This window comes from Diceros bicornis, chromosome 2 (genome assembly GCF_020826845.1).
Source record: "Diceros bicornis minor isolate mBicDic1 chromosome 2, mDicBic1.mat.cur, whole genome shotgun sequence".
NCBI classification, from domain to species: domain Eukaryota; kingdom Metazoa; phylum Chordata; class Mammalia; order Perissodactyla; family Rhinocerotidae; genus Diceros; species Diceros bicornis.
Window position 1 is genome coordinate 13964096 of NC_080741.1, and position 27872 is coordinate 13991967.

Genomic DNA, 27872 nt, shown 5'->3' on the forward strand with positions numbered 1-27872 from the left:
GAAGTTCCACGTCAGTCCGTCGCGGGTCAGTGGGTCTGTGGGTGTCTCAGGACTGCGTCGTGGTTAGCAAGTGAGGGTGCCCGGGCTCGGACCGACGGAGCCATGGTAGGTCCTGACCCTGCAGGAGGGAGCGGGGCCCCATCGGCCAAGGCCTGTTCCTGCGGCTCCTGGGCTGGGGGCCGCGGTGAGCAGCGGCCCGGGCTCCCATTGCGGCCGCCGCCTCAGGCCCTCGGGGTCCTGGTCGGATTTGAGTTCTGTGAGGGAGGAGGCGGTGGGGCCCAGCAGTCCGGGGTGCTTTGGGGGGCAGGGCCTGGAATTGAGGGGTCCCCGATTTCTCCGGTGCTCACGGCGTTTGTCAGCGCTCCGCGGTCTGCAGCGGGTCTGCGGGGCCGGGAGAGACAAGAGGCCCAAAACGTTGAACTCCGTGGAAGGCTTTGGCAAAATTACCGCATTCTGCCCTTAAAACGGCAGCAGCTGATCTTGCGCTCATGTTGGGCTTGTTCCTGTTATAGCGTGTGCTTACCACAAACTACGAACTTAAGCAGCGAAGCCCCCCCCATAAAAGTGTATATGGAGTCAAAAGTGGAATTTCATGTGCTTTGGGATCCCAGCCTGAGTTCCTAGGGGGAAAAGAAGGGTTGGGGAGGTGTTTATAAAATTGGTTGGCGTGCTTTTCTGCATTTGCAAATATAGTGGCTGGTAAGAAAGGCAGTCACGACAGCACTTCTGTTATCACCGTCACCCTCAAGACCTGAAAATAAATTTGCACAAATGTTATAATAAGAAGAAAAGAATGTGTGAGAATATCTTTTCCGAAAAAATGTAAGAAAGTTAGTATCTTATATTTAAACATTTTCCTGCCTTTATTTTACAACTTAAAATTAAGTTTGTACAAGGCAAATTGCAGAGAGTTGGAAATACCACAGAGGTTGATTCCTTGAGGAAACTGATGAAAGTTATGGTTACTCCCAGAAAAATGCATGAAATTTCCGTGGGTTCACTCACAGACACCACACCCCCACCCCCACCCTTGTCCCCTTCCTTGGGTCCCCAGGTTAAGAGCCCCTGAATAAGACCTCAAGTCTTAATTATACCACCTGACCTTACAGATGACCTGCTCTGGTCTGGGGTCTGCTGTGCTTTCTGTAATGGATATTTTTGGAAAAGTCTCTTGGATCTGCCTAATTTAGTTTTCTTTTGCAATCTTTACATTTGAGAGTGTATTTTCATAATGAAATATTTGCTTTGTTCTTTAAAAGGTTTTAATCTTTTCTATAAGATACAAAACGTGAATTTATTTGCTCATTACCATAGAATGTTTGCTATGTGCCATGCACTTTGCTAAACATTTGCCTCCTAATTCTCACAACAGCTGGGAGAGTGATTTATAAATAACGTTTATGGAGTGGTTTCCATAGGCCAGGCACTGTTCTAACTGATTAACACTGAATTTAATTCTCATAACACTAAAAGGTAGATAATAGTGTTATCCCTCATTTACATTCGTCAAACCTGAGAGAAGTTAAGTAAACTTGCCCACTATTGGACGTTTGAAATGAGTGGTGGAACTGAAATTTGAATCCAGCATGTTTCTCTAGACCTGGATTATACTGTCTGTTCTTAAACCCCCATACCCAAATGTATAAGGTGCTGTGGAGATCAAGACATGAATAAGCAATAACCCTGCCCTTAAGGAGCATCTGCTCTAGAAAACAAAAAGAGATGTGTATACAGATGTTAAAGATTGAAATTAAATCCTATAGGATCCTGTAGGAAAGGATACTTCTGGCTTGGGTAATCAGAAAGATCATATTGGTGGCAGTAGCATTTAAGCTGAGTCCTAAATGCATCCAGTTTTGAAAGATGGAGGGAGACATTTAGACTTGAGGGTACAGTATAAGTATCTTCCTCATCCTTGTGTTCTAGAGTGGCTAATACAATTTCTCATTGAAAGTAGTCACTTCAATGTTGGGAGAAATATAGCAAGAGCTCTTGGCTATGCTTTTTAAACTGGGATTTGTGCACTGGGGATATGTAGAGGTATACTGGACTTGCTCAGTCCCCTGACCCACCTTCCTGGAGCATCACTTTTACTTAGTAATCAATCATTTAAAACATCTTTTATGGTAAAATATACACAGTCGTGATTTAGTAGATTTTTTGTATTTATTTACTAGATATTCTATAAACCAACGTTCTCAAAGTGTAGTCCATGATCTCCTAGGAGACCCCCATACTCTTTCAGGAGGACCACAAATTAAAACTATTTTCCTAATACTAAGACACTGTTGGCCTTTTTTGCTATGTTGATATTTGCACTGATGGTGTAAAAGTAATGGAAGGTGAACCTGCTGGCTCAGTGTCACCAAATTGTACTGATAGCATATTCTTCATTGTCATATTATTTTTTTAAAAGCCAATTTCACTTAAGAATGTCATTGATGAAGCTGTAAAAATTATTTTTATTATATCTCGACACTTGAGAACACATCTTTTAAGTATTCTGTGTGATGAAACGGATAGTATGCTTAAAGCACTTCTGTTGCATACTGTTGTTTAAGTTGCAGGCTTTCCTTGAACCAATGATGGATGAACTGTAGCTGTTCAGACTTTATTATTTGGCAGACATTTTCTAAAAACGGAAACAGTTTAGCTGGTCCCTGACAGTATTTGTTGCCAATAATAAAATTAGAGCTTTCAAGTGAAAATTAGAATTTTAGAAACTTGTCTGTCACTAAACTTGGCAGATTTCTAATACTTAAAGACTTATCAGTTGAGGTAGATGATGATATTAATGAATGTGATTTTTTGGTACTGTATGATGAAATGTGTCAGCATTTGGAAGATCTGCATAACGCAGTGAACCAACATTTTCCAAATGACCAATGCATGATGTTACAAACCGAAGCATGAGTGAGCCATCCATTCAAAATGCGAAATAGACCAACGGATTTTAATGTAACAAAGTGTAAAAAGTTTATTTATGTGGTTTCAGATTTCACATTGTAACTAACCTTTAAGAAACTATCATTTGTCAAGTTTTGGTATCAAAGAAGAAGATCCACAATTATTTGAAAAAATTATTAAAATATTCCTCTCTTTCCAACTACATATCTTTGTGAGGTCAGGTTTTTTTCCATATACATCAACCAAGACAACATGTCACAACATACTGAAGGCTGAAGCAGATAGGAGAAACCAATTGTCTTTTATTAAGTCAGAATTAAAAGAGTTTTGCAAAAATATGGAACATTGCCACTTTTCTCACTAATTTTAAAAATATAGTTATTTTTCATAAAAGTATGTTATTTAAATTAACATATAATGGGTTTATTTTTATTTGAAAATGAATTAATATATAAATATTTTAAAGCTGCCTCAGTTTTTATTTTTAACATGGTGAATGTCAATAGATATAACCTACATAAACAAAAGCTTTTTAGGATCCTCAAAATTTTTTAAGATTGTAAAGGGGTCCTGAGACCAGAAAGTTTGACAATTGTTGCTATAAATTTAAAAATTTTAAATATTCTTATTTTTTGTATGTGCAAGTAGAGAATAGGTACTTTAGACTTGAAATTGTGTCTCCAATTTAGCAAAGTAGAAGCTGAATTGATTCGTAGGCCTGTTAATGCACTGTTTTTAGTTAAGATCTCAAACACGTTTTATTTGGCATAGCAATTTAATTTTTTTTTTATGTTGTTTCTCCTTAGCCTCTGCGACTTGATATCAAGAGAAAGCTCACTGCTCGATCTGATCGAGTTAAGAGTGTGGATTTGCATCCTACAGAGCCATGGATGTTGGCGAGTCTTTACAATGGCAGTGTATGCGTTTGGAATCATGAAACACAGGTAGGAATTTTTAAGGACTTTATTAGAAATACTGTGTTTATAATGAAAGAGGAAGAATATCATAACAGAGTCCAGTAGCTATCTGCAGACTGCTTTCTCAAATTGGGACAAAGTATTTTCAGTAAGGAGGAACTAACATTTATGAGGGTATAGCTTGTGGGAGATACTGTTCTGGGCTCGTTATATACGATATTTAAGTACTAAATTCTGATGTAGGTAATATTAGCTCTTTGAAATTAAGGAAGCTGACACCAATATAAGATCACTTGCTCTAGATAAAGTATTTAATAGTACTTAATTTTCCATTCAGTGAATATTCTAACAATCTTAAGAATAAGATTTTTAATTTTATTTTTTCCCAAGTGCTCAATGTAATAATATGCAGATAACTTGCAATCAACCATACAAATCATAGATTATATCAGAGAAATATTTGTAGTCAGCTTTTGATTACACATATGAGAATATGCATTTTACAGATTATGTGCTTTAAATGCGTGTTTTATTCTCTTTCATCTGAGTAAATAATGTATCCTTCAAATTAGTTTATTTCATGTTTCCCAGTCTTTCTTGACTAGCCCTAATCTTTCTCTTTCAAAGTGCCGAACAGATAGTAAGCAGTATCCCATACAGTGATGTATCTGCTTATATGCTGATTATCCTCAACATCCAAGGTTAAGTGCGTAAAATTCACATTTAAGGAATTTAAGATGGCAGATACAGGTTTAGGGAACCAAGGTCAGAAGTAAACCTAAAAACACTCTTACAGTTTTGTCTCAGTGTAAAGAAACAGTAATGACTGCACAGGAAACCAGGACCCCCACCAGTGCCATTTCATGTACGTCAACACTTGGTTCCCCTCTGTATCCCAGTGCCTATAATGTTACCTGACGCATAGTAAGTGCTCAATAATTATTTCTTGAACTAATGAATAATAAACATTCCGTTTATCACTGTATCACTGTCAGGATTTCTGTGCTCTGCAATTTCAGATCTTTATCTTGGGAATTCCTTTTGCCTTGATGCAGATAATATGCATGCTAACTGCTTTTTCTTTTTTTTTGGTGGGGGGCTACTTCTCCATCCAAATGTTTAAAACCTTTCTGATTTTATGCTTAATAGATAATGTTGGTGCCTCTCCCACCTCACTACCCTTCCTAATTCTTCCTAGGGATCCCCTCTCTCAGATCCATTTAGCTATCTCTCAGCTCTGTCATTTCACTGTTGTATGTTCTAAAGCCCAGGTATACTTCCTTTATCTTTCTGCAGGCTTTGCCGTAACATAACTCTGCTTTATCTGGGTCATCCACTTTGCCTCGTTTTTCTTCTGTACTCTTTCGCAGGGCCATCTGCTTCCCCTTTCATATTTCATCTCATTGGTAATTTCTTGTTTAATTTCTTTCTTTCCTTCAAGAATGGAGGTTCTGTGAGGACAGGGATTACCCTAATCTTATTTCCCACTGTTGCTCCAAGCACATGCCTGGCAGTTAGGCTCATGGTAGATACTCAGTAAGTGTTCGTTGAATGGTTGATCTATTTTGGGTTATCCCTGCTTTTTTCCCTCTACTTACCACCAGTAGGAGTTATTGCCACTCATGTATATTGAGAGCAAAATTCTTGAAAGAGCCGAAAGGTTTTTGGAAGTAAATTCAAATGCACTTAAATTTTAAATAAGGAGATATTGTATACTCTTTGAGGTGGTGGGTGCAATGGTTAAAAAATCAGTATGCTAGAATTTGAAGCCGTCCTGCTAATTAAATGATGTAGGCAAGCCTTTTAACCATGCTGAGGCTCAGTTTACTTATCTAAAATGAAGATGATATTGTTGCCTTGCGTGCGTTATAAGATTGTCAAAAGGATTAAATCAAATTAGATAAAATTGTGTATGAGACCTATAAGGTCCCATATAAATATTAGTCATTATTTTCCTGATTTACATTGGGTGTTTGTGTGTTGAGTGTGTAGCGTTTCCTCCTCTTTCGGTTGTTTAGCTTCTAGATTGCGGAGACCATCTCTCATGTCATTTGTTTTTGTATCAGCCACAGCACTTAACATGGACCTGAGCCATGACTGTTTGTTCTGCAGCAGCTATTTTTTTTTTTTTTTTTGTGAGGAAGATCAGCCCTGAGCTAACATCCATGCTAATCCTCCTCTTTTTGCTGAGGAAGACCGGCCCTGGGCTAACATCTATTGCCAATCCGCCTCCCCCCCGCCCCCAAAGCCCCAGTAGATAGTTGTATGTCATAGTTGCACATCCTTCTAGTTGCTGTATGTGGGACGTGGCCTCAGCATGGCCGGAGAAGCCGTGCGTCGGTGCGCGCCTAGAATCCGAACCCGGGCCACCAGTAGCGAAGTGTGCGCACCTAACCGCTAAGCCACGGGGCCGGCCCTGCAGCAGCTTTTTCACTGCTCAGCAGATCCCTGGATTTGTTGGTTCCTGATGAGCTTTCGTGGGTTTGTGTCATCTTATAGAGTGCACGTTCTCTCTGCTCTCAGTGTCTATATCATAGTCAGCTGGTAGCGGTTGTACAGGGTGGAGCTGATGTCCCCGTTTATTCAGTCTTTGTCTGAAGAATCTTTGAAGTCTGGCTTGGGAAGCCAGAGTAGGCTCAACAGTTCTTATGAACCAGTCCCTACTCTTTTTATTTAGTGCACGTGGTTAATCAATCAGTAAGATTGTACTGTTTTCATTACTCTCTGGTACAAAAAGAGAGATTGAGGGGCTGGCCCAGTGGTGTAGTGGTTAAGTTCACGCGCTCCGCTTCGGCAGTCCGGAGTTCATAGCTTCGGATCCTGGACGTGGACCTATGCAGTGCTTATCAAGCCATGCTGTGGCAGGCGTCCCACATGTAAAGTAGAGGAAGATGGGCACAGATGTTAGCCCAGGGCCAATCTTCCTCAGCAAAAGAGAAAAAAAAGAGAGATTGAGAAATGATAGTTTGATTTTCAGAATTTTGAAGAACAAGGCATCAGAGTGGGAGGATGAAGAGATGCATTCATCCCTGCTGCTTCTAGGGGGGTCTCCTAGTTTTCTACCTTTATCCTGTGTAAGTTAGTCCATCTGAGCAGCTTGAAGGGGCGTCTGAATCACTGTGTTCTCATACTTCACTAAAAAGATGAATACCATTTGTATGGAAGCATATTGCGAAGTGTACAAAAGAATTGTATCTTGTTTATGAGTTTATTTTATGAGTTTAAGGGTTTCATTTTACAAAGAAGAAACTAAGAGCTAATTTATTCAACATATACTTCTTACACACTGGTTGTTTGCCAGCCACTGTTCTAGGCTCTGGGAATACAGTGGTGAACAAGATTCCTACCCTTAGGGAGCTTAGCAGGAACGACTGACATTAAACATGTAATTACGAAGGTGTTACCTTATGAAAGGGGAGTATATAGTTCTGTGGGTGGGTTTTCAGGCAGAGGGAACAGGAGCAAAGGTGAGGCTGGGAGCAGCCAAAGATGAGGGTAGAGAAGTAGGGAAGGGCTGGAGCACAGAGGATTTGGAAGTCCATCTTGTGGACGTTTGCTTTCTTTTATCTTTTATAAGTATTATAATTTTGAATCTGTTAAAGAAAAGTTGACTCATCTATTTTTTTCGACTATTGAGCTTTCGTATTTTAGCTGGAGAATATTTTTAAATTAGAAGTGATCTAAATAATTGAATGTTTTAAATATAACAGTAGATTTTTCAGTTATTTTCTCATAACTCAAAGTGTATATTCTTGTTAAATTTTAAAGACACTGGTGAAAACATTTGAAGTGTGTGATCTTCCTGTTCGAGCTGCAAAGTTTGTTGCAAGGAAGAATTGGGTTGTGACAGGAGCGGTAAGTAATTATGTGAATTTCTAATCCCATTTTCTGAATTGGTCAATGATTATGTAAATGAATTTCAGAATTTTGATTCTTGATTTGTTGATTAGTGCAATGTTTGGAGCATGGACTTTTTATACCTTGAGTCTATAATATACTTTTTTGTGCAATTCATAACAGTAATGATGGTTTGTAAATTTCCATTTCTAGGATGACATGCAGATTAGAGTGTTCAATTACAATACTCTGGAGAGAGTTCATATGTTTGAAGCGCACTCAGACTACATTCGCTGTATTGCTGTTCATCCAACCCAGCCTTTCATTCTAACCAGCAGCGGTAAGAGATCACCTCTTTTGATCATGTGTGTCTCTTTGAGTAATTCATTTTCATTCAGTGAGACATGCAATTCTTTTACTGCTGTTACAAGTAGAGTTCTGATTCCAAGCAGCCTTTAAACTCTTTAAATCCATTAATGTGCTGTCAATGCTGCTTGCTTTTGTATTTTAATAAAATATCAACTCTGATTAGGATTTGTATAGCAATTGCTCCAATGCCTGTCAAGGAAGACCGACTTGAAGGTCTAGATGCTTAAACATCTGCTGAACAGAAAGCTTATTTACATGCTGATGAGTGAGTTTGGCAGATTGCCATATACCCTAGTCAGTTTTATCTTTATTTTCAGATTAGTTTGCTCCTTGGTATTACGTATAAAACAGTGGACTTTTGGAGGGCAATTAAAACAGATTGCACTGAATTGGTAATAGCTCTTTGAAACATTTTTAAAAATTGAGAAGTAATTCAAAACTTTTTTTTAACCAGTCTTGTATTTATAAGAGCAAATGCTTATTCCTTTAACAGTCATTGCCATCATTTTTCAGTCATTCTTAGACTCTAATCCAACTTGTGTTACTCTTTTGTCATCCTGTAAAGCCCTGAGTCTTTCTTAAATTTTTTCATGAAATGTTTATATTTGCTATTAGTAATTTCTCTCTTTTATCTCTACTCTTCTGTAGAAAGTTAAGTTTTTTCTTAGAATAAATAAGGATTTTAAAAAATCTGTTCAGTTCTGATTCTTTTTCTGTAAGTCATGGAATGTATGATTTATGTTTGCTCCCTTAAAAGGCACAGACCCTGCATCTTAGTTCTGAATGAAAGAAATGGAAATTGCAACTAACTTGAGACTTTCTTTTGGCCTAGATGACATGCTTATTAAGCTCTGGGACTGGGATAAAAAATGGTCTTGCTCACAAGTGTTTGAAGGACATACCCATTATGTTATGCAGATTGTGATCAACCCCAAAGATAACAATCAGTTTGCCAGCGCGTCTTTGGACAGGACCATCAAGGTAGGGTGTCCACTATTTGTGTCAGCTGTGATTGTTGGTGAAATATAGTTGTTTTAGGTATTTTACTACTGGCTGCCCAGAAAGTTATTCTTGTCTTAGAAGTTTCTCTCAAAAGCTCAAAATAGGACTTCTCATTTTGATCTAGAAGGGCATAGTCTGTTTAGAAAATATTGTGGCAACTCGGTGCTTTTAACGAAGGAGTGTTTTTCCATGTGGGAGCAATATATTGTAAGACTTTTAAACCTCTGCAAACCCAGAATAAGAAAAATGCCGTTATCTTCTCTAGGTTACTGTTTCCTCCTTAAAAATGTTTTAAAGCATTTATTGTTGACCTGTGCTGATTATTAATTTATTTTATATTTAAATTTCATCTGCCTCCATTCTCTTTTTCTTCCTCCATTTCTCCGTACTGCTGCCAGTTAGCTTTCTAAAACGTGGATTCCATCTTCTCAGTTCCCAATCTAAGGATAAAAGGCCAAATGCCTTGGTGTGGAATATAAGAGTTTCCAAGACTAGCCTCAGCCAATTTTATGAGACATCTCCTCTAACCCTGGTCTACTCACTGTTCTCTAGAGATGCCATGAATATTCATAGAACCTTACCTTATTCAGCTGTTCCCTCTGCATGCAGTACTCTTTATTCTCACTTTTTGATTTATTTTCCTCTGGAGAACTACTCATCTTTTGAGGCTTAGCACAATTATTTACTCTGAGAAGCTCTCTTTAGACATCCATTTCACGTCTAGACAGAGCCACTCACGCTAATCCCATTCCTTCTTTGCTTTTTCCTCTGTTATGGCTTCACATTGAATAATGTGTCTCTGGAAATCTGTATTCCCTGAAATGTTGATGTTGGGGCAGGAACTGTGTGTCGCTCCCACTTCCCCAAACAGACACTCAGTATCCAGCAGCACAGTGCCCTGCCTGTACTAGATGCTTAATACATGTTGCATGAGTGCAGTCCTATTCCTTTTTCCATTACAATATTTCAGATATCTCTGCATGCATACATTTAAAATTATATATTGCATTAACTTTTGCTTACACGTGTGTTTACATCTTATATTAGTTTTCCTTTAACTTACATAAAATGTTATAAGTTATTTGTCTGACATTTATTATTAAATGTTATATGTCTGAATATCTTAGAGTTTTGACCTTACTTTTTTTTCCTTTTATTGGATTGTCCTTGCTTTTGACATAGGTTGGAAACTTTGAAATTAGTTTTAAACTTTCTTCACTAAATTAGATATACGTTGAGAACAAGAATGGTCTTCTCTTTGGCTCTAGTAAAGTTTGTTGTATACAGTAAGTGGTAAACATTTGTTACGCATCTTTATACTCCCCACAGGGCCATGTAGTAGGCACTCAATAAATGCTTGTCAAGATAAAGCTTAATACCAGTACTGTAGTAGTGTTTGACTACTTTCCATATTTTTAATTTTTTAATTAAGTGGTACTTGTCTCCTTTTAATACATCTTATTAAATCCACTTTCGTTAGCTTTACGTTAAAATCTTTCGTAGAATCATTTCCTACCCTTAAATTAGTGTTGCTCAAAGTGTAGCTTGTGGATTACCTGCAGTGTCTCTTAAAAATCTGTATTCCTGGGTTTCACTGTAGATCCACTGAATCATAATCTCTAGAGATAAAGCCTGGAAATTGGCGTTTTCAGAGAATGCCATAGTGATTCTGTCCCCTGGAAATTCAAGTCAAGTGAGAAAGAACAAAAACAAATGGGTGAAAAGAATGAACATTCTTTAGTTTCTCTCTCCTGGGCTCTGGCATTTTATATAATATGTCAGAAGTGGTGGAGCTGCCTTCTGAAAAGCGAGGCCCCGTATTGACTGACAGTGCTGTTGCTCTCTGAAGGTGTGGCAGCTGGGCTCTTCCTCACCAAACTTCACTCTGGAGGGACATGAGAAAGGCGTGAATTGCATTGATTACTACAGTGGTGGCGACAAACCGTACCTCATTTCAGGTGCAGATGACCGTCTTGTTAAAATATGGGACTATCAGGTACGGTTTTTTCATAACCTTCTTTGACGTATGTTGACATGCTTCTCACTGTTTCTTACAGGACAGTTAAAACTTGGGTTGTCAAATTCTGTTCATAGCATAACAACTTAAGCCCTCGGTATTTGCACCTAAACTGTGGTCCCAATTTATTCTCCATATGAAAATAAATGCCTGTCACAATTTTCAAAATAAAATGCCATATTTATTTTTCATTTAATAGGAGAAATTAGAAATTTTAACTGTTTAATTAAAATGAATTTTCACATCCTCTAGTATCCTCATTGGCAGACTTCCGTTTATATTTGAAAACCAGCAGATCAGTGAATAGTGTCAGGACACAGCCATGGTACAGGTATTTTGCCACGTAGACTCTTGTAAACCTAGTTATGAGCTCTTGTTACCATGCTTTTGATCTCTGAGATTTTGTTAAGTTTCTGTTTTTATGTTTCTCATCAAAATTTCCACAAGCAGTTAATAAAATGAGGCCTAGAAAACCAGTTTTACTTAGAAACTTATTCACATTCGTATTTAAATACAGAATAAAAATATTGAAGACATTACCCTAGGAATTTGGGGGGAAAATATTCAGATGAAAGCCAGGTCTTTTTGGGCGAGGGATGCGTTTTTTTCTTCTTTAAATGTGATAGTTACATTTGCCTGTACTACCAAATAATTAGAGAAAATATGCACACAACAAGATAATTCTATTTCAGAAATTTCTGTATTGAATTCTACTTAGATTATCATAACCACTATCGTTTATAATGTATCTGTGCACTGGGAAAATAAAGGATGAGTGACTTGTTTTTCACTAATAAAAATGTTTTCTGTGTCTTGATTACAGAATAAAACATGTGTACAAACACTGGAGGGACATGCCCAAAATGTGTCTTGTGCCAGTTTTCATCCTGAGTTGCCAATCATCATCACAGGTTCAGAAGATGGTAAGTTAGAAATGTATGCTTATTCCTCTGCTTATAATTACTAAGTGGATATTTAAGCCGGGTAGTGCCCTGCATTATAAGTGGAGGTTTCCAAAGATTTTGATATTTTTATTAGATTAGAATACTTGAGCTATCAAAGAGTAAAGGGGCATTATCATCATATCATGATTCTAATGTATTTGACTCTATTACTTAAATAAGAGGACACCTGGAAGTCCTAGTGAAAAACTGAAAAAGCCTGTGCTTTGGAGTCTAGAAATGTGGGGTCAGATTCAGGCTCTGCCACTTCATGGATGTGTGGTTTGGGAAAATTAAGAAATGGGAACAGACATTTCCACTTCATAGGATTATAGTGAAAAGATGAGAAGAAACCACATGTATAAAGCATCTGGCACATAGTAGTCACTGTACCCAGGAAATTCTGTCATTATTTCACACTTAAAATCACATTTGTTAGTTTTAGTTTCTCATAAATTTTCTATTATTAATTTATGTTGCTGTATAAAGTCACTTACAGACTATAGATCAAAAAATTAAGCTGCCAGGAGGTGTTTTCTGTTTGAATATAAAGACTTCCCTGTGGCTGGTTCACCAGACATAGTTCATTGTTGGATGTTCAAATCAAAAGGAGTATTCACACTGTTCTTTTTAGGAACCGTGCGTATTTGGCATTCAAGTACCTATCGCCTCGAGAGCACATTGAATTATGGAATGGAGAGGGTGTGGTGTGTGGCCAGTCTGAGAGGGTCCAACAATGTCGCTTTGGGCTATGATGAAGGGAGCATCATTGTTAAGGTAATCTCTAATTATACTATCTCTCTGATTATATGGACATAGGGGAAGCAGTTTTCCTTGTATTAGTACAGTCATCTTCCTAGTCACCGGTTTTGTTAGACTGGCACTTCTTTCACTAAGCACAAGAGATTAAGCACTGGAGGTTTAAAGTGGAAGAAAGGAGTCCTCTGTTAAATGAAAATAGAGAATGTTTATTTTGTTGTAGTTTCATTTGTGTTCCTGTTCATTGCTAAGAGCCATTTGTCATTCTTCCAGCTTGGTCGGGAAGAACCTGCTATGTCCATGGATGCCAATGGAAAGATAATTTGGGCCAAACATTCAGAAGTCCAGCAGGCCAACCTAAAAGCAATGGGTGATGCTGAAATTAAAGATGGAGAAAGATTGCCACTGGCAGTAAAGGATATGGGCAGTTGTGAAATATACCCTCAGACTATTCAGCACAATCCTAATGGGCGGTAAGCCATCACCAAAATCTTTCTCTGAGCTTCTGAGTATGTTAGAGCAGGGTCTGCATATCCATAGCATATACCACTCCTGCCCTCTGGTGGGCATTCCTCATGAGCTTTTGCCCTGGCCTCGCAATCCTTCTCAACACAACTGCAGGCAGCCATACAAATTGATTGAGTTGGCATGCAAGGTGAAAGCATTGCCTTCCTAGCCTTGTCCCACCACACAATTTTGAACGGTTAAATAGTTTTGTTTACTCTTATTTCAGATGGGTTGGGTTTGTCTGCTTGTGCTTCTTTGAGGGCAAGGATCATGTCTTATCCTGAGACTTAGTGGGTACCCTCTAAATACTTGCTGACTCATTTGCTCTTAAGGGAAAAAACTGATTCTGTGGTATGTGTCTTTTGAAAAAGTTTTGGGATTGGTAATAATTCTGCTGCTTATCTATAATTTGAACCATCAGTTCTGTTTCTCCCTTAAGATTTAGAAAGCACCAAATGTATTGTGAGAGAGGAGTTTCTAGCACAATGAGTTGAAACGTGTGGAGCTTTAAAAATTATTTTACAATACATCTGGGCATTTTATAATGCTGTCCTGACTATTGAAAAGGACAAATTATATAAACCAAGTATGCTGCCTCATTCAGTAAATAGTATCTATAATTGTTTGTAATATAATTTTCTTATGAAGATTAAGAATGCATTATATATTTTTCACTTAATATCATAAAACATTTTTTGCTGTAAGTTTTGCATTTTACCTTTGGCAATCTAATAGCAGCCACTACAGTGTTCTAAATTATAACTTTAAAGAGAGTTGTTTATGTTTATTGAGAAAATTTTATTTGACTATGCATCATTCTATTTTTACTCATTATTTGAATGTTAAAATATTCTGTTTATTTTGATAAATTTAACAGTCATTAAAAACTGGACTAAGGTATTTTTATTCATTTGAATGATCAGCTTTAAAATGAAGATAATCTTGCAACAAGATAGTGCCTTCTTATGGTGTAAATTGTAATGAGCAAAGTGCTAGGCATTTTGGTGCTCAACAAATACTAGTTGAATTATTAGAATCCTCCCTCTATGCATCTGCAGCCTCTCTCATCTTCCTGTCCAAGTCTTCTTTGTTTATAAGAGAAAGCCATTGCAATAATATTTTCAGCAATAACACCATCTTCATAATTTGCTTTTGGATTTGTTGGGTGGAATATTTATGTCTAGCTCTGTATTCAAAGAAACGTGTAACTTTAAAAGATATTAGATTCAATTGTAACAGTCAACTGAAATAATATTTGTTATTAGAAATATTTTACCATAAAGATGAATCATTGTTTCTTAACTTCTACATGTCATTGGTCCTCTCTGCTTCCCCCCCCGGCTTCTGTAATTTCTAGGTTTGTTGTGGTGTGTGGTGATGGCGAGTACATCATCTACACGGCAATGGCATTGAGAAACAAGAGCTTTGGGTCTGCCCAGGAGTTTGCATGGGCCCATGATTCTTCAGAGTAAGTTTTGGCTATGTGATACCGAGCTTGCCCTGATGGCACAGGGGGTTCTGTGTGTGGCTGTGTTAAAGAGGTTCCCGAGGCTCACTGTAGGCTGTCCTTCTCCATGTTAAAGAATAGTTCTCACGAGAGCTGACTGTTGGAAGATTAGAGTCAGAGGCAGCTGTGCAGTGTGAGCTGCCTTTGCCATTTCTGTATTCATTATTGAGCTGGCTCATTCAAGTTGATCTAACAATCCCATTAAACTGGGGACCCACCATCCATTTTCTTGATGAAGCCCATGGCAGAGCCTGGTGCTTATGGGCTCAAGACAAAGTAGGCTCTCCCTGTGACCTGGTGTCCTGAGATGCTCCTGGATGTTTCTGAGCTAGTTGGGAGAGATGCTGTAGTTTGATGTCATCTTGATAAGAACTTCATTGAATCTTTCTTAAAACTCATTTTCTGTGATGTTACTCAGCCCCCATTCTTTTTTTTTGGTAAGGAAGATTGGCCCTGAGCTAACATCTGTTGCCAATCTTCCTCTTTTTGCTTGAGGAAGATTGGTCCTGAGCTAACATCTGTGCCAGTCTTCCTCTATTTTGTTGTGGGACACTGCCACAGCATGGCTTGACGAGTGGTGTAGGTCCACGCCCGGGATCTGAACCTGCAAACCCGGGCCGCTGAAGCGGAGCGCACAAACTTAATCACTATACCACTGGGTTGGCCCCCCACCCCCCATTCTTAACAAAAGAAATTCTGTCTGAATTCCAAATGTTTTCATTAAAAATGGGAAAAATGAACTCTGAATTATTATACGAGGTAGACACTGAGTGGTTCCTTTTTGATTCCTTCTTGGTGCAGGTAATAAACATTAAGGCTTTGGTTTTTTCAGACCACACAACTAAATTATGTCTTCACAGTTTTCTTAGTTTTGTTTTCCCCATATTTTGTATTGCCCCCACCCAGAACAGTGGATAACTTGAGCCTCAGCATTGTGTAATAAGATGCATGTTTTTAAAAATTTTTTGACAATGAGATTTACTGAGGTAAGAAATTGCTTTGATCTTTTCGTAAGTTTCCTAAATACACTCATACATGCACAGTCCCTTATACTAAAAGGTACTTTGTTGTCATCTTCAGCAAAATTAGAGTTCACGAATTGCCTTACCTCTCTCAACTTACCTCTCCCTGTTTTGATAGTTCGCTCTTTCAGCTTTATCCAGTCAAGACCCTGATCAGCATCTTTCCTATCTTGAGCAAAACACTTATCAGATCACTTTCTCAGATGCTCTTTAATATCCAGCAACAGCCACAGCCCCTCTTTTCAAGGCAGAGGCATGAATATACACAATCTTTTAAGTTGTTGCCAAACATGGCTGACTAGTGAGCCACTTATAAAAGTTTATTTTTAAAGTCACCTTTATTGAGATATAATTTATACAAAATAAAATGCATTATTTTAAATGTAAGTTTCAGTGAATTTGGACAAATGTATACAATCTGTAACCACTAGCACAATCAAGATACAGAACATTTCTATCATCCCAAAAAATCCCCTTGTTTCCCTTAGCAGCCAGTTCCCCGCCCCTGCTCCCTGGCCCTAGGCAAACACTAATCTGCTTTTTTGTCACTGTGTAGATTGGATTTATCTTCTGTAGAGTTTCATATAAATGGAGGTGTAGAGTGTACACTCTTATGTCTGGCTTCGTTTGCTCAGCATAATGTTTTTAGATTCATCCATGTTGTTTCATGGATCAGTAATTGGTTCCCCTTGCATGAATAGACCATGGTTGGTTTAATCACTCACCTATAAATAGACACTTGAGTCTTTTTCAGTTTCTGAAATAGTTTGTAAGCCCTAGTAATTTGTGTAATAGTGTGAAACCCATAGTTTATTACTCAAATATATTTGAAGATATTTCTGACATTTGGTAGAATTATGGTTTAATGTATAATATGCTATGTTTGCTTCCCTTTTTTCCCCCAGATATGCGATAAGAGAGAGTAACAGTATTGTAAAGATATTTAAGAACTTTAAGGAAAAAAAATCATTTAAACCAGATTTTGGAGCTGAAAGTGAGTGCTATTTATATATGATACATTTTTAGAAGCTTTGTAATGGTTCAAAAACATCTAAACAAAAATTTTTTTGTTCTTTTTAGGTATCTATGGAGGCTTCTTATTGGGAGTCAGGTCTGTAAATGGCTTAGCTTTCTATGACTGGGACAATACAGAACTCATACGCAGAATTGAAATTCAGCCGAAACACGTGAGTTTTCCTTCCATTGTTACTTTTGGAATGTGCGTCTTTGTGAGGAGCTCTGGGTCCCTGAGGCCAAGAAATGTCTTTGTACACTGCCGTCCCTGTTCCATTATGTTGGACACGGTGCCATTTACTTCAGGATTGCTTAGAAAATCAGAATTGCGGTGTTTGAGTGAGGCAGTAGATATTGGGTATTTTGAAAAGTATAAAAATTTATACAGATGTGAAGTGCTATTCATATTTTAAATGGCTTTTGACAGAGTGAAAAAAAAGCATGCTTTGAAGAGAAGTCAGGGAGCTCTTGACTTGGAAAGGGCTGAGGAGCTCCTGCACAATTCAGAAAGCCTTTTCATACTCTACCTGAGAATGGCTGTAAACTTCAGGAAACTCTCCAGTGACAAAATTTCCTACCTTGAGAACTACCTGCTTGACAGCCTTAACTGTCAGGAAATTAGCTTTGGAGACAAATACACCTCCCTAGGGTCCTGCCTTTGTCTTGTAGAGCGTGCATTCCCAGCAGGGCAATAGTGCCCCCAACGGGGCAAAAATTGGTTCCTGGGGGGTGAAAAAAACTGATTCTTTTTATCTGTAAAGCATAGATATTCCTATGTGTATATATATATATGCCATATGTGTATGCATATATGCATTATATATGTATAAGTATATATATAGTATCTGTGGTATTCAAATTTTATAGGGGGAGGTGCTTAGAAAAAAAATGCCTAAAAAGGTTCCTGGGGGGATAATAATGAAAAAAAGGGTGAGAAATACTATTCTAGAGCAATAGGGAGTAAGCTACTGCTCTTCTAAATTATAGCACATCCAATGCTTACTGACAGCTCTCCATCCTGTCTCCCTTGGCTCTTTCCATTTCTACGCTAAATAGAATAAGACTGCCCTGTCCACCCTCTCAAATACATACATACACACACACATTCTACATAAAATGAAGTGCATACTTTTTATCTTAATATAAGAAGATAAATCTTGACAGAAATGAAGTGTATGCAGTTTGTCATATCCACTCAGAAAATCATTTGTATTTCTGTTTGTCATGTTGCAGATTTTCTGGTCTGACTCTGGAGAGCTTGTCTGTATTGCTACCGAGGAGTCATTTTTTATCCTTAAGTATCTGTCGGACAAAGTCTTGGCTGCACAGGAAACACATGAGGGAGTTACTGAAGATGGCATTGAAGATGCCTTTGAGGTAATTGCATCAGCACAACTTTAGCTTTGTTTCTAAATGATTTATATTCTTATAACAGAACTTCACTGATATTAACATTTTATTATAAGTTAGATTTGGGGAAACTAAGCATTTAAGGAATTCTGGTGGAGTATGAAAATTAAAATCTTGTCTCAAAGATCAGGGTCTGAAAGTATATATGTTTAAAAGAAATTTGTGCTTTAATTTTAGGAAATCTTTAGACTATCTTTGATATCTTTCAGTAAGGAAATTAGAAGGTGTTTTGGTCTTAAGACAGTTTAGCCAGAATGATTTAAATGAGCTGTCAAATGGTGAAGATAAATCATCTGTTATGGAGATGTCCTGGAAGATTTTATGAAATACTTCTTGTTCCAGTTTCATGTGTGTTAGAAGTTTAGATCAATACTTTTTTAGGTCATAGCTTAGATCAATACTTTTTTAGGTCATAGCTTTGATGCAACAGTGAGATCTTACATTACAAATACTCATCCAGGATCTTTTCTCAATTGAAGAAAGAAGATTAGAAATTCCAAGGACAGATTTTCTTGAAGTAGGATTTTACTTTGCATTCCTCATTCTACCTTATCACCCCCAATTATATTCAGTTTTTTATTATTGACAGGATTTCTAATGCTGAATAAGGTAATAGATTTTATTTTCTTTCTGCAGGTTCTTGGTGAGATTCAGGAAATTGTGAAAACAGGGCTGTGGGTAGGCGATTGCTTCATTTACACAAGTTCTGTGAACAGATTAAATTATTATGTCGGAGGAGAAATAGTCACCATTGCCCACTTGGACAGGTAGCTGAGTGTTGTTTTGCTTTTGTCTTAAGCATCCTAAATTTATAATTATATTTTTTAAACAAAACCTATTGCTGACTTGTAGCAATGAATAGGCCTGATTTTTCAGTGTTACAGTTTTGGTAGGTTGGCGATTGTTAACCAAAATTGCATCAGTCAAGTGGAAAGATTTTGAACAAGAGACAGGGTGTGGGTGTATGTGTTTATGTACTGATTTGGGCTTACTTGTAAATTAGTTTCTGTTACGATTATAGGACGATGTATCTCCTGGGCTACATTCCTAAAGACAACAGGCTGTATCTGGGGGATAAAGAACTGAACATCGTTAGCTACTCCCTGCTGGTCTCTGTGCTGGAGTACCAGACGGCTGTCATGCGGAGGGACTTTTTCATGGCTGATAAGGTCCTTCCTACCATTCCAAAAGAACAGAGGACCAGGGTTGCACACTTTTTGGAAAAGCAGGTAAGAGGATTTTTTTGTTTGTTATTTTCTTTTTATGTGTTTTTTAAAACCAACAATTTGAAAGAATGTTATTATGGATTTGAAAAACTTTATTTCTTAATTGCCACTGATTTTCCTATGGCAATGGAATTTCTCCTGTAAATTTGAGTCACTTGTTATACTTGTCCTTTCTCAGTGCCGTTAGTACCCCTTTCAAATGTTGGAGTGATTATCAGTCTTCTCTTTCTGTAGACTTCTTTGCCATTCTGTCAATATTTTCGTTTCTATGCTGCATTTTTCTCTCTATCCTAGCTGGCTTTTTTTCTTTCTTTCTTTTATTTTTTTGTGAGGAAGATTAGCCCTGAGGTAACATCTGATGCCAATCCTCTTCTTTTTGCTGAGGAAGATTGGTCCTGGGCTAACATCCGTGCCCACATTCCTCTACTTCACATGTGGGACGCTTGCCACAGCGTGGTTTGACAAGCAGTGTGTCAGTGCGCACCCTGGATCGAAACCCAAGAACCCCGGGCCACCAAATCGGAGTGTGCGCACTTAACTGCTACGCCACTGGGCCGGCCCCTCTTTTTTTGTATTGTGGTAAACATAACATAAAATTTACCATTAGTGATATGCCTTTTTCTTAGTGGAATGTTTTTTAATCGGTTATATGTACACAAAGTATCAAGTTCTACAAGGCTTAAGAAAAAAACAGCACTCCTTTCTCTCTCTCTACTTTTTTTTTTATAATTTTATTTATTTATTTTTCCCCCCAAAGCCCCAGTAGATAGTTGTATGTCATAGCTGCACATCCTTCTAGTTGCTGTATGTGGGACATGGCCTCAGCATGGCCGGAGAAGCGGTGCGTCGGTGCGCGCCCGGGATCCAAACCCGGGCCACCAGTAGCGGAGCGCGCACTTAACCACTAAGCCACAGGGCCGGCCCCTCTCTCTCTCTACTTTTAATTAATCACTTTTAATTCTTTTAGCTGACTCTCTTGGTGTTTATTTCCACATCTCTAAATAACATGCTTATATTGCTGTTTCCCAGTTTTAGGCATTTTTGTGACTTCCCACTCAGTAGAAGATAAGGATTTTTCTTTCTTTTGCCCTTCTGCTTCTACCACATACATACCACTTTCCTATTCCTTATCCTCCAAATATAGTCATGTCGTAATTTTGATTTGATCAGTATTCAATGTTTATATTTTTATGTCTCTTTAAACACTGTTCACAGCTGAGCCGTGTGGTATTTTATAGCTTTACCTTCCTACAATTGTTTGCTTTCCCTAGAGTTAATAACTCTTTTTTTTTCCCTTTGCTTATTTTTCTATGTAGTAACTGGTTAATTCTCCCTACATTTTGCTGGTTCCCCAGGTTTCCTTGAAACCTTCTTTCACTATGTTTAGTGTGCCTCAGGCACACTAGTGTGCTCTCATAATGGATGGATATCCCAGCACCATCATGTTGGGGCTTCCCTTTGCCTTTCCCTTGAGTTGGATCCATTGTTTCCTATTTCTAATATCTTATTTCCTGGTTTACTCCCTCATTTTGCTGGAGCATGTACTTTAGTAGTTTTCTGAGAAAAGGGTTATTAATGGGAAGTAAATTTTTCTGTGACCTCCATCATCTGAAAGTGCCATTGTTCTGCTCTAAAACATATTTGACCATTTAACAGGATATAGAATTCTAGGTTGGAGGTAATTTTCTCTCAGAATTTTGAATGCATTGTTCCATTGCCTTCTAGCTTCTAGTAATTGTTGAAGTCTAAAGCCATTTATATTCCTGATTCTTGGTACCTGATTTATTTTTTCTCTCTGGAAGCTTTTTGGATCTTGTCCCTGTTCTGAAATGTTACCATGATGGTGGGCCTTGATAGGCTTCAATTATCATTCATTCTGCTGGATATTAGATGAGCTCTTTTAATTGGGAACTCATGTCTTCATTTCTGAGAGATTTTCTTGAATCATTTCTCTGATGATTTCCTTCGTTTTCTGTGTTCTGTCTTTGTGGAACTGTTACTCAAATGTTGGACCTTCTCCATTAGTTTTCTCATTTTGTTATTCTTGGACTTTTTAAATCTTATTCTTGTTTGTGGATGAAGTTTCTCTTTTTTCTCTGAGGATATGAATGATAGGTTTTTTGGTTGTTTTGAAGTTTTCTTTTCCCCCTACATGGTCTGCTTCCTTCAAGGTGCTGTTATTGGTTCATTTTTATCTCTGTCTTTCCTATTAGAGATGTTCCTCAGCTATCTGATGACCCTTGGACCTTCATTTAAGAGTGGAGGTCTGAGAAGCAGATCAAAAGGTCTGAGTTTGTGGGTAGGCTTGTTGGGTATGGACTTCACAGTGTGTGATGAGGCTGGGCCATTCGATTGGGGAACCTCAGTGTCAGTGTATTCATCTAATGGATTTAACGAGCACTTAACATCGTACCAGGCACTGTTCTAGTTGGCATATAGCCCTCATTGACATTTTAGGATTTTTAAGTCTTACCCCTTGGGCTGGTTAGAGTTTACAGAGAAGCTCCCGAGTCACCATCATTCTGGAGGCTGAGTAGAAAACGGCTTGGTGTTTCAGTATTTAGTATTTCATTTAGTCTCAGTGTCCATTCTCACAATCTCTGGTTTTCTTTTTGATACTTAGTACTCCTGCCAGGTGTGCAGGGTATCCCTCAGACTGGAGACCCTCTAGCTTACCCTCCCAGAGAAGAAACCTCCTGTCTTCTGTGTGTGTCGAGAGGTGGGCGGAGAGGAGTGGGGACCTGCAGTATCTCACTGCTGCTTCTCTAGGCTTTCAGGCAGTTTTGTTTGTTTTAGCACTACCCTTCACGAGCTGCCCATTGGGGATTCTCATATGGGAATCGGGTTGTTTCTATGCTGTCCTCACTCCTGATTTGGGATTCATTTTCTCTAGTGTTTTAACTGAATAGTTAAATAGGAGTGTTTATATTCCTCTCACCAGCTTTCCAGCTTCCAAAATTTTGTTACTGATGTCTTCTCTGCCTTTCTGTGTGTCCCTGGGAGTTTATGCCTTAAAAACAGAATCCCTCTGGTGTCCTCTCAGTGGGGATTTGGGGGAAACAGAAGTGTACCTAGTCCACCTCATTTCATCTGCTTTGCCCTTCCTGTATCTGACTAGCTCCACAGATCTTCCGTCCTCCACTCTTGTATTTTATATCGTCTCCATCAGTGCCAGGGAGGACAAGGAGTAACGCAGATTATCCAGAGTGCCTTGTTTACATTGTACTCATGAACGGGTGGGGGAGGGGCAGCTCGTATAGTCTGAAGTTAAAACATTTTCAACACAGTGATACAGCCATCGTGAAGACCCAGCCGGACAGAAGTCAGAGCTGTCTAGCCTCTGCATCCTGACCCCCCCTTAACTGAGCATTCTCCCTTGGTCTGATGAAGTCTCCTGAAGTCTGAGCTTTTTGTCTAACACACCACTTTGCTAGAGCTAAAGAGCTTTCCCATAGGGCAGACCCCATCAGTACCGTTTGGGGGAGAAGCTAACTTAGTAATTACAATAGCTGGTTTAAAAGCCTGTTTCTGATGACTGAGTGGAGCGTGGAAAGGTAACTTTAGACTTCCTGCCCTCTGCAGTGCCTGCTGATGAATAAACTGGACGTGAGACCCACAGTAAAGACATAGGTGATGACACCCAATCAGTGTCAGGACCTGAAAGCAAACTGTTTGTGCAGTGACCTACAGATTGTAGAAAATTAGAAAGTTTTATATTTGACTGCCTTTTCTTTGAGAAGCTGGACTAGATGATCTCTAAGGCCTAGCTTAGTGAGTAGATTATGAACAGCTAGGTCTACACCACTGTGCCTTTCTTTTGTTGAAATGGCTTTTGTTCAGTCAACTTTCCAAAATCCTTTTCTTTTTGACATTTCTGTTTATGTTTACATTTTTACTTATTGTTTTACGTGAGTTTATCTAGCATTGGTCAGCTTCCCTGCTTAGAAAACAGTAGATATTATGTGACTAAATTTTGTCTGCCAGGTTTGTTCTTATCAGTTAATTTAATGACTCCTTAATTTTTCCCTGTCTTCTCACTAAAGAGTATTTTGTTATCTGTTACTTTTGTCTAAGTAGTGGGGTTTCTGTGTCAGCAGGGTATTTTTAGTTTGAGGGAAATGGATGATTTGCTGTGTGCGTGTGTGCACACTACATATATATACAGACTACACACACATCTTTATATACATACATAAGTACATATATTTTATCTGTTTAGGGCTTCAAGCAGCAAGCTCTTACAGTATCCACAGATCCTGAGCATCGCTTTGAACTGGCTCTTCAGCTTGGAGAACTAAAAATTGCATACCAGTTAGCAGTGGAAGCAGAGGTATGTGCTAATTCATGATTTTTCATAACTGATGGAAAGGTCAGTAGGTACTTCTATGTGTTTAGTGTAAGCTGTGTTATTAAAAATTTTCTGAAATGCATATTAGTGACTCATTTTGGTGAGGTTATTGCTTCTCTTTGGTCTTTTTAGAAAATGCATTATGTTAATCTTTGCATAAATTAAATGGATTATATTGGATATATTCTTAGCATTCTAATTTGTTTAAGAAAAAGTATTTTCATATCTTATTTGAGATCTGTTTTGGAAGAGAAGGAAGGATATAAGGTAGTAGATAAAGTATTCTGGGAACTCTGAAAGAATGCAGACATAGCAGTAATTTGCCAAACTACTGAGAAAGATGTTGGTTTTAAAGAAGGGTTCTGACATTTTGAGACAGTTTAATGACATTTTTATGGATCTTTGTATATTGAGGGCTCCCAGTTGTGATTTAACTCTAGCATTTACTGGTAAATTCATTTCAGAGGTGCTAAATAAATTTTAGCTATGTTAAGATCACCAAATGTGCAGCATTTTATTTGATTTATGAGAAGCTACAAATGACAGATAATATTTATTGTTAAATATTTAAGGATATAGGAAGCAATTTTCTACTCTTTCAAAAAATGATATTAAATCACTCATTAAAATAATTGCAATCTAATTACCCTAAAACTACCGTTAGTTTTACTTTTAGTTTCACTGTATAATTACAAAATAGAAAGGTAATGGGGTTGATGATGATTATTCATGCATCATTAAAATTGTGTTTATTAATTTTGTATATGTGAATAATTTCCATTTCCTCATGATACATTTTGTCATTCCATTCTTGACTAATAGAACCAACTTAACAAGCACAGCTCAGTATGTATATAAAATCTCCCATTGTCTGCACAGTAATGCTCAGGTTAATGGAATAATGTTAATGTTGGAAATCCAAATGTCTATTTCCAAAGGTATTTTAACTTGGAAACTCTTTCTTGCAGTCAGAACAGAAGTGGAAACAACTTGCTGAACTTGCTATTAGTAAATGTCAGTTTGGCCTAGCCCAGGAGTGCCTGCACCACGCACAGGATTACGGCGGTCTGTTGCTTTTGGCCACTGCCTCTGGAAACGCTAGTATGGTGAACAAGCTAGCAGAGGGTGCGGAGAGAGATGGCAAGAATAACGTGGCATTCATGAGCTACTTTTTACAGGGCAAGTAAGTGTTGATCCAAGGTCTAAAAGAGGTAGCATAGTAACATAAAAGCACTTATTTCTGCATTGACTTGGAAAGGTGATTTCTGGGGAGGAATGTGAAGAATGAACCCTGGAGAGAGAACTGATGCCTGGCCGAAGGCTGTTGCTAGTGGGGCAGTCAGAGGAGGACAGTGCTACAGCAGCACTCACCTTCAGCAAGGGATGCTCTCAGCACATTTAGTCTGAATGTTTGAGCAAAATGAGCTGTTTAGAGAAGCTCAACTGGGATAAATGTTAAATTCCTTTCTCAAAAGCCCTTCCACTCACTGGCTGAGGCCATTTTATTTTATGACAGCAGGAGGCTCTTGTGCTGTCCCAGTTGGTACCTGAATGGCAGTTGATTTTACCCAAATGGGATAATTCTGATCTGTTCATGGCAAGAATAAAGGGAGATGAGGATGCCAGTTAATTTTAGATTTGAGTCCAACTGTAGCCAATATGACATTTAGAAATGTCATAGATTTCTAAAAGTCTGTTAGTGCAGACCGTATCATTTCAACATTAGTTGACCATATTATGAAGTAAGACACAAAAATATTCATTAACCTTGTCCTAATACTTTTTAAACCCCACACTTTATTATAAAAACTTTGAATGTGCACCCCAATATATGTATTTATAATGTTTATATTTATAAATTTATATTTATATATGTAAGAATAGGTTCACTATTCCTTATCCATAATTCAAAAATCCAAAAATATTTTGAAGTTTTTTATGACTTATTTGATGGCAAAACCTGACCTGAACTCAGATATTTATTATGAGTTGCTTTTATGCCACTTAGTATGTTTTTATCGCATTTAGTATTCATGTGTTATTGCAGAATGTTAGTGTTGTGACTTTTATTTGATGCTGAGGATGTTAGGTATAGTGTATATACTGTATTACCTTTCTAAAATCCAAAAAAAATCTCAATTCTAAAACACATTATCCCCTTTATCAAACTTACATAGGAAAAAATTAAAATTAAGAAAAAATAGATACTTGGTTATTTTCCTACTGGGCACCACTGGATCATCCAGCACAGCCCACGTTGGAGACACTGCCCTCAGTATTCCCACTTGTGAAACTGAGTTTCTGCTATATTTCCTGAAGCCTTTAAAATGTGCTCATCTAAGCTGCCTTGTCTGGAAAAGCCCCTTTAGAGTCTTCTTAGTTGTTAAAACAAGGAGATTGAACATGGTCACAAAAGCTGTCTTATCTCTCATACTCCTGGAGTCCACTGATTATGTGACACATCAGTGATGACAAGTTAATGGCTCAGTGACAGAAATGAAGTATGTGTGGGAGTTGGGGAAGGAATGCTGACTTTGCAACACTAAATCCACATTTCTTTAAGGTGCTAAGTGCCATCATTATAGTGTTTCTTCTTGGTAACAGTGCCTCTCCTTTTTCATCTTTAGGCTTGATGCTTGCCTGGAGCTCTTGATTAGAACTGGACGATTGCCAGAAGCTGCCTTCCTGGCCCGGACTTACTTACCCAGTCAGGTTTCAAGGTACAGACTATTAATTTTAGGGAGAAATGTTGCAGATAAAAACAGAGCACACTTATTCAGTCTCCCTTTGGTTCCATGGTATCTATAACAGGGTGGTGAAACTCTGGAGAGAAAATCTCTCAAAAGTCAATCAGAAAGCAGCGGAATCCCTTGCTGATCCAACAGAATATGAAAACCTTTTTCCTGGATTAAAAGAAGCCTTTGTTGTGGAAGAATGGGTAAAGGAAACACATGCTGATCTGTGGCCAGCCAAACAATACCCACTTGTCACGGTGAGTGGCCAGGATGCCAGGCCTCATTTAGTGTGACTGCAGGGTGGAAGTGCATTCTCAACTTAAGGTTTGAACTGTGCTACACACATGATTGTTGGATTGAGAGCTAGTGTCTGGGATTTAGGCCAAGTTCATAGATGAATTATGACTTCAGAATATTTCATCATTGCTTGCTTCTCTGATAGCCAAATGAAGAAAGAAATGTTATAGAAGAGGCAAAAGGCTTTCAGCCCTCAAGATCTGCAGCTCAACAGGTCAGTAGAATACTACAGGAGATAACCTGGTTGAGACTTGTTCATTTTAAGTATCATCTCCCACTTCCTAAATCTGATCAGCTTTCCTTTGGGGAAAACTTAAATTCCTGAACAAATTCCTTTGTCTTTATATGTATCTCCACTTGGGCTTTCAGGAACTTGATGGAAAACCTGCTTCTCCTACTCCAGTTATTGTGGCCTCCCACACAGCCAAAAAAGAAGAAAAGGTACAGACATCACACCCAAACTTCCTATGGGAACCCCAGCCTCTCCCTCCCTCCCATGAATGTCTGCAGAATGTGCAGGCCTCTGCGTTTTAAGTGATGTAATCAGTTTCAGAGTAGGGGCTTTGAATGGGAAGATGCCCTTTGGACTGACCTGTTTTGGTTCTCTTTGGATTATGAATCAGAGATAACTTGTCTCTAACACAGTACTATGTAACTCACCTCCTTCCTTTTCTTTGCAGAGTTTACTTGAACTGGAAGTAGATTTGGATAATTTGGACTTAGAAGATATTGACACAACAGATATCAACCTGGATGAAGATATTCTGGATGATTGAATAATGTTTCCCATTTACCCAACTAAACAGCTCATTATTATGCACAGGTATTGATCATCACCCTTACCGCAGTGCTGTGGACTCTGAGAAACTCCTTTGATTTTTATATGTGAACACTGTGGCCCACCGGGAGCACAGTGCCCTCCTCCTCTTAGAAGGAGTTTATGTGCAGCAACTAAATCACTGTTTCCTTGTTAACTAAAACAAAGATGGGCTTTGATTTTTTTCATACTGTTATTAGACCGTATCTCATAAAATTTTTTGAATTAACAAAGATACTT

At 38.2% G+C, this 27872-nt stretch overlaps 1 protein-coding gene across 1 annotated transcript; it reads left to right on the top strand.

Moving 5' to 3' along the window:
* Window positions 1-27865, top strand: COPB2 (COPI coat complex subunit beta 2). The gene is made up of 22 exons (XM_058552006.1): window positions 1-105; window positions 3714-3851; window positions 7593-7679; window positions 7875-8001; window positions 8863-9011; window positions 10882-11028; window positions 11873-11972; window positions 12625-12767; window positions 13023-13222; window positions 14614-14724; window positions 16691-16779; window positions 16866-16972; window positions 18033-18176; window positions 18846-18976; window positions 19231-19438; window positions 23655-23765; window positions 24752-24966; window positions 26411-26503; window positions 26595-26775; window positions 26961-27029; window positions 27185-27256; window positions 27496-27865. Exons 1-22 carry the CDS (start codon window positions 103-105, stop codon window positions 27589-27591), a joined length of 2721 nt encoding a protein of 906 aa, XP_058407989.1. The 5' UTR covers window positions 1-102; the 3' UTR covers window positions 27592-27865.
* Window positions 27866-27872: the final 7 nt, after the last annotated feature.

Excerpts from the sequence above, each read along its gene's own strand:
- COPB2 (XM_058552006.1), top strand. Across the intron at positions 13,223-14,613 it reads CAGCACAATCCTAATGGGCG|GTTTGTTGTGGTGTGTGGTG; the intron begins GTAAGCCATCAC and ends TGTAATTTCTAG. Across the intron at positions 18,977-19,230 it reads ACCATTGCCCACTTGGACAG|GACGATGTATCTCCTGGGCT; the intron begins GTAGCTGAGTGT and ends TTACGATTATAG.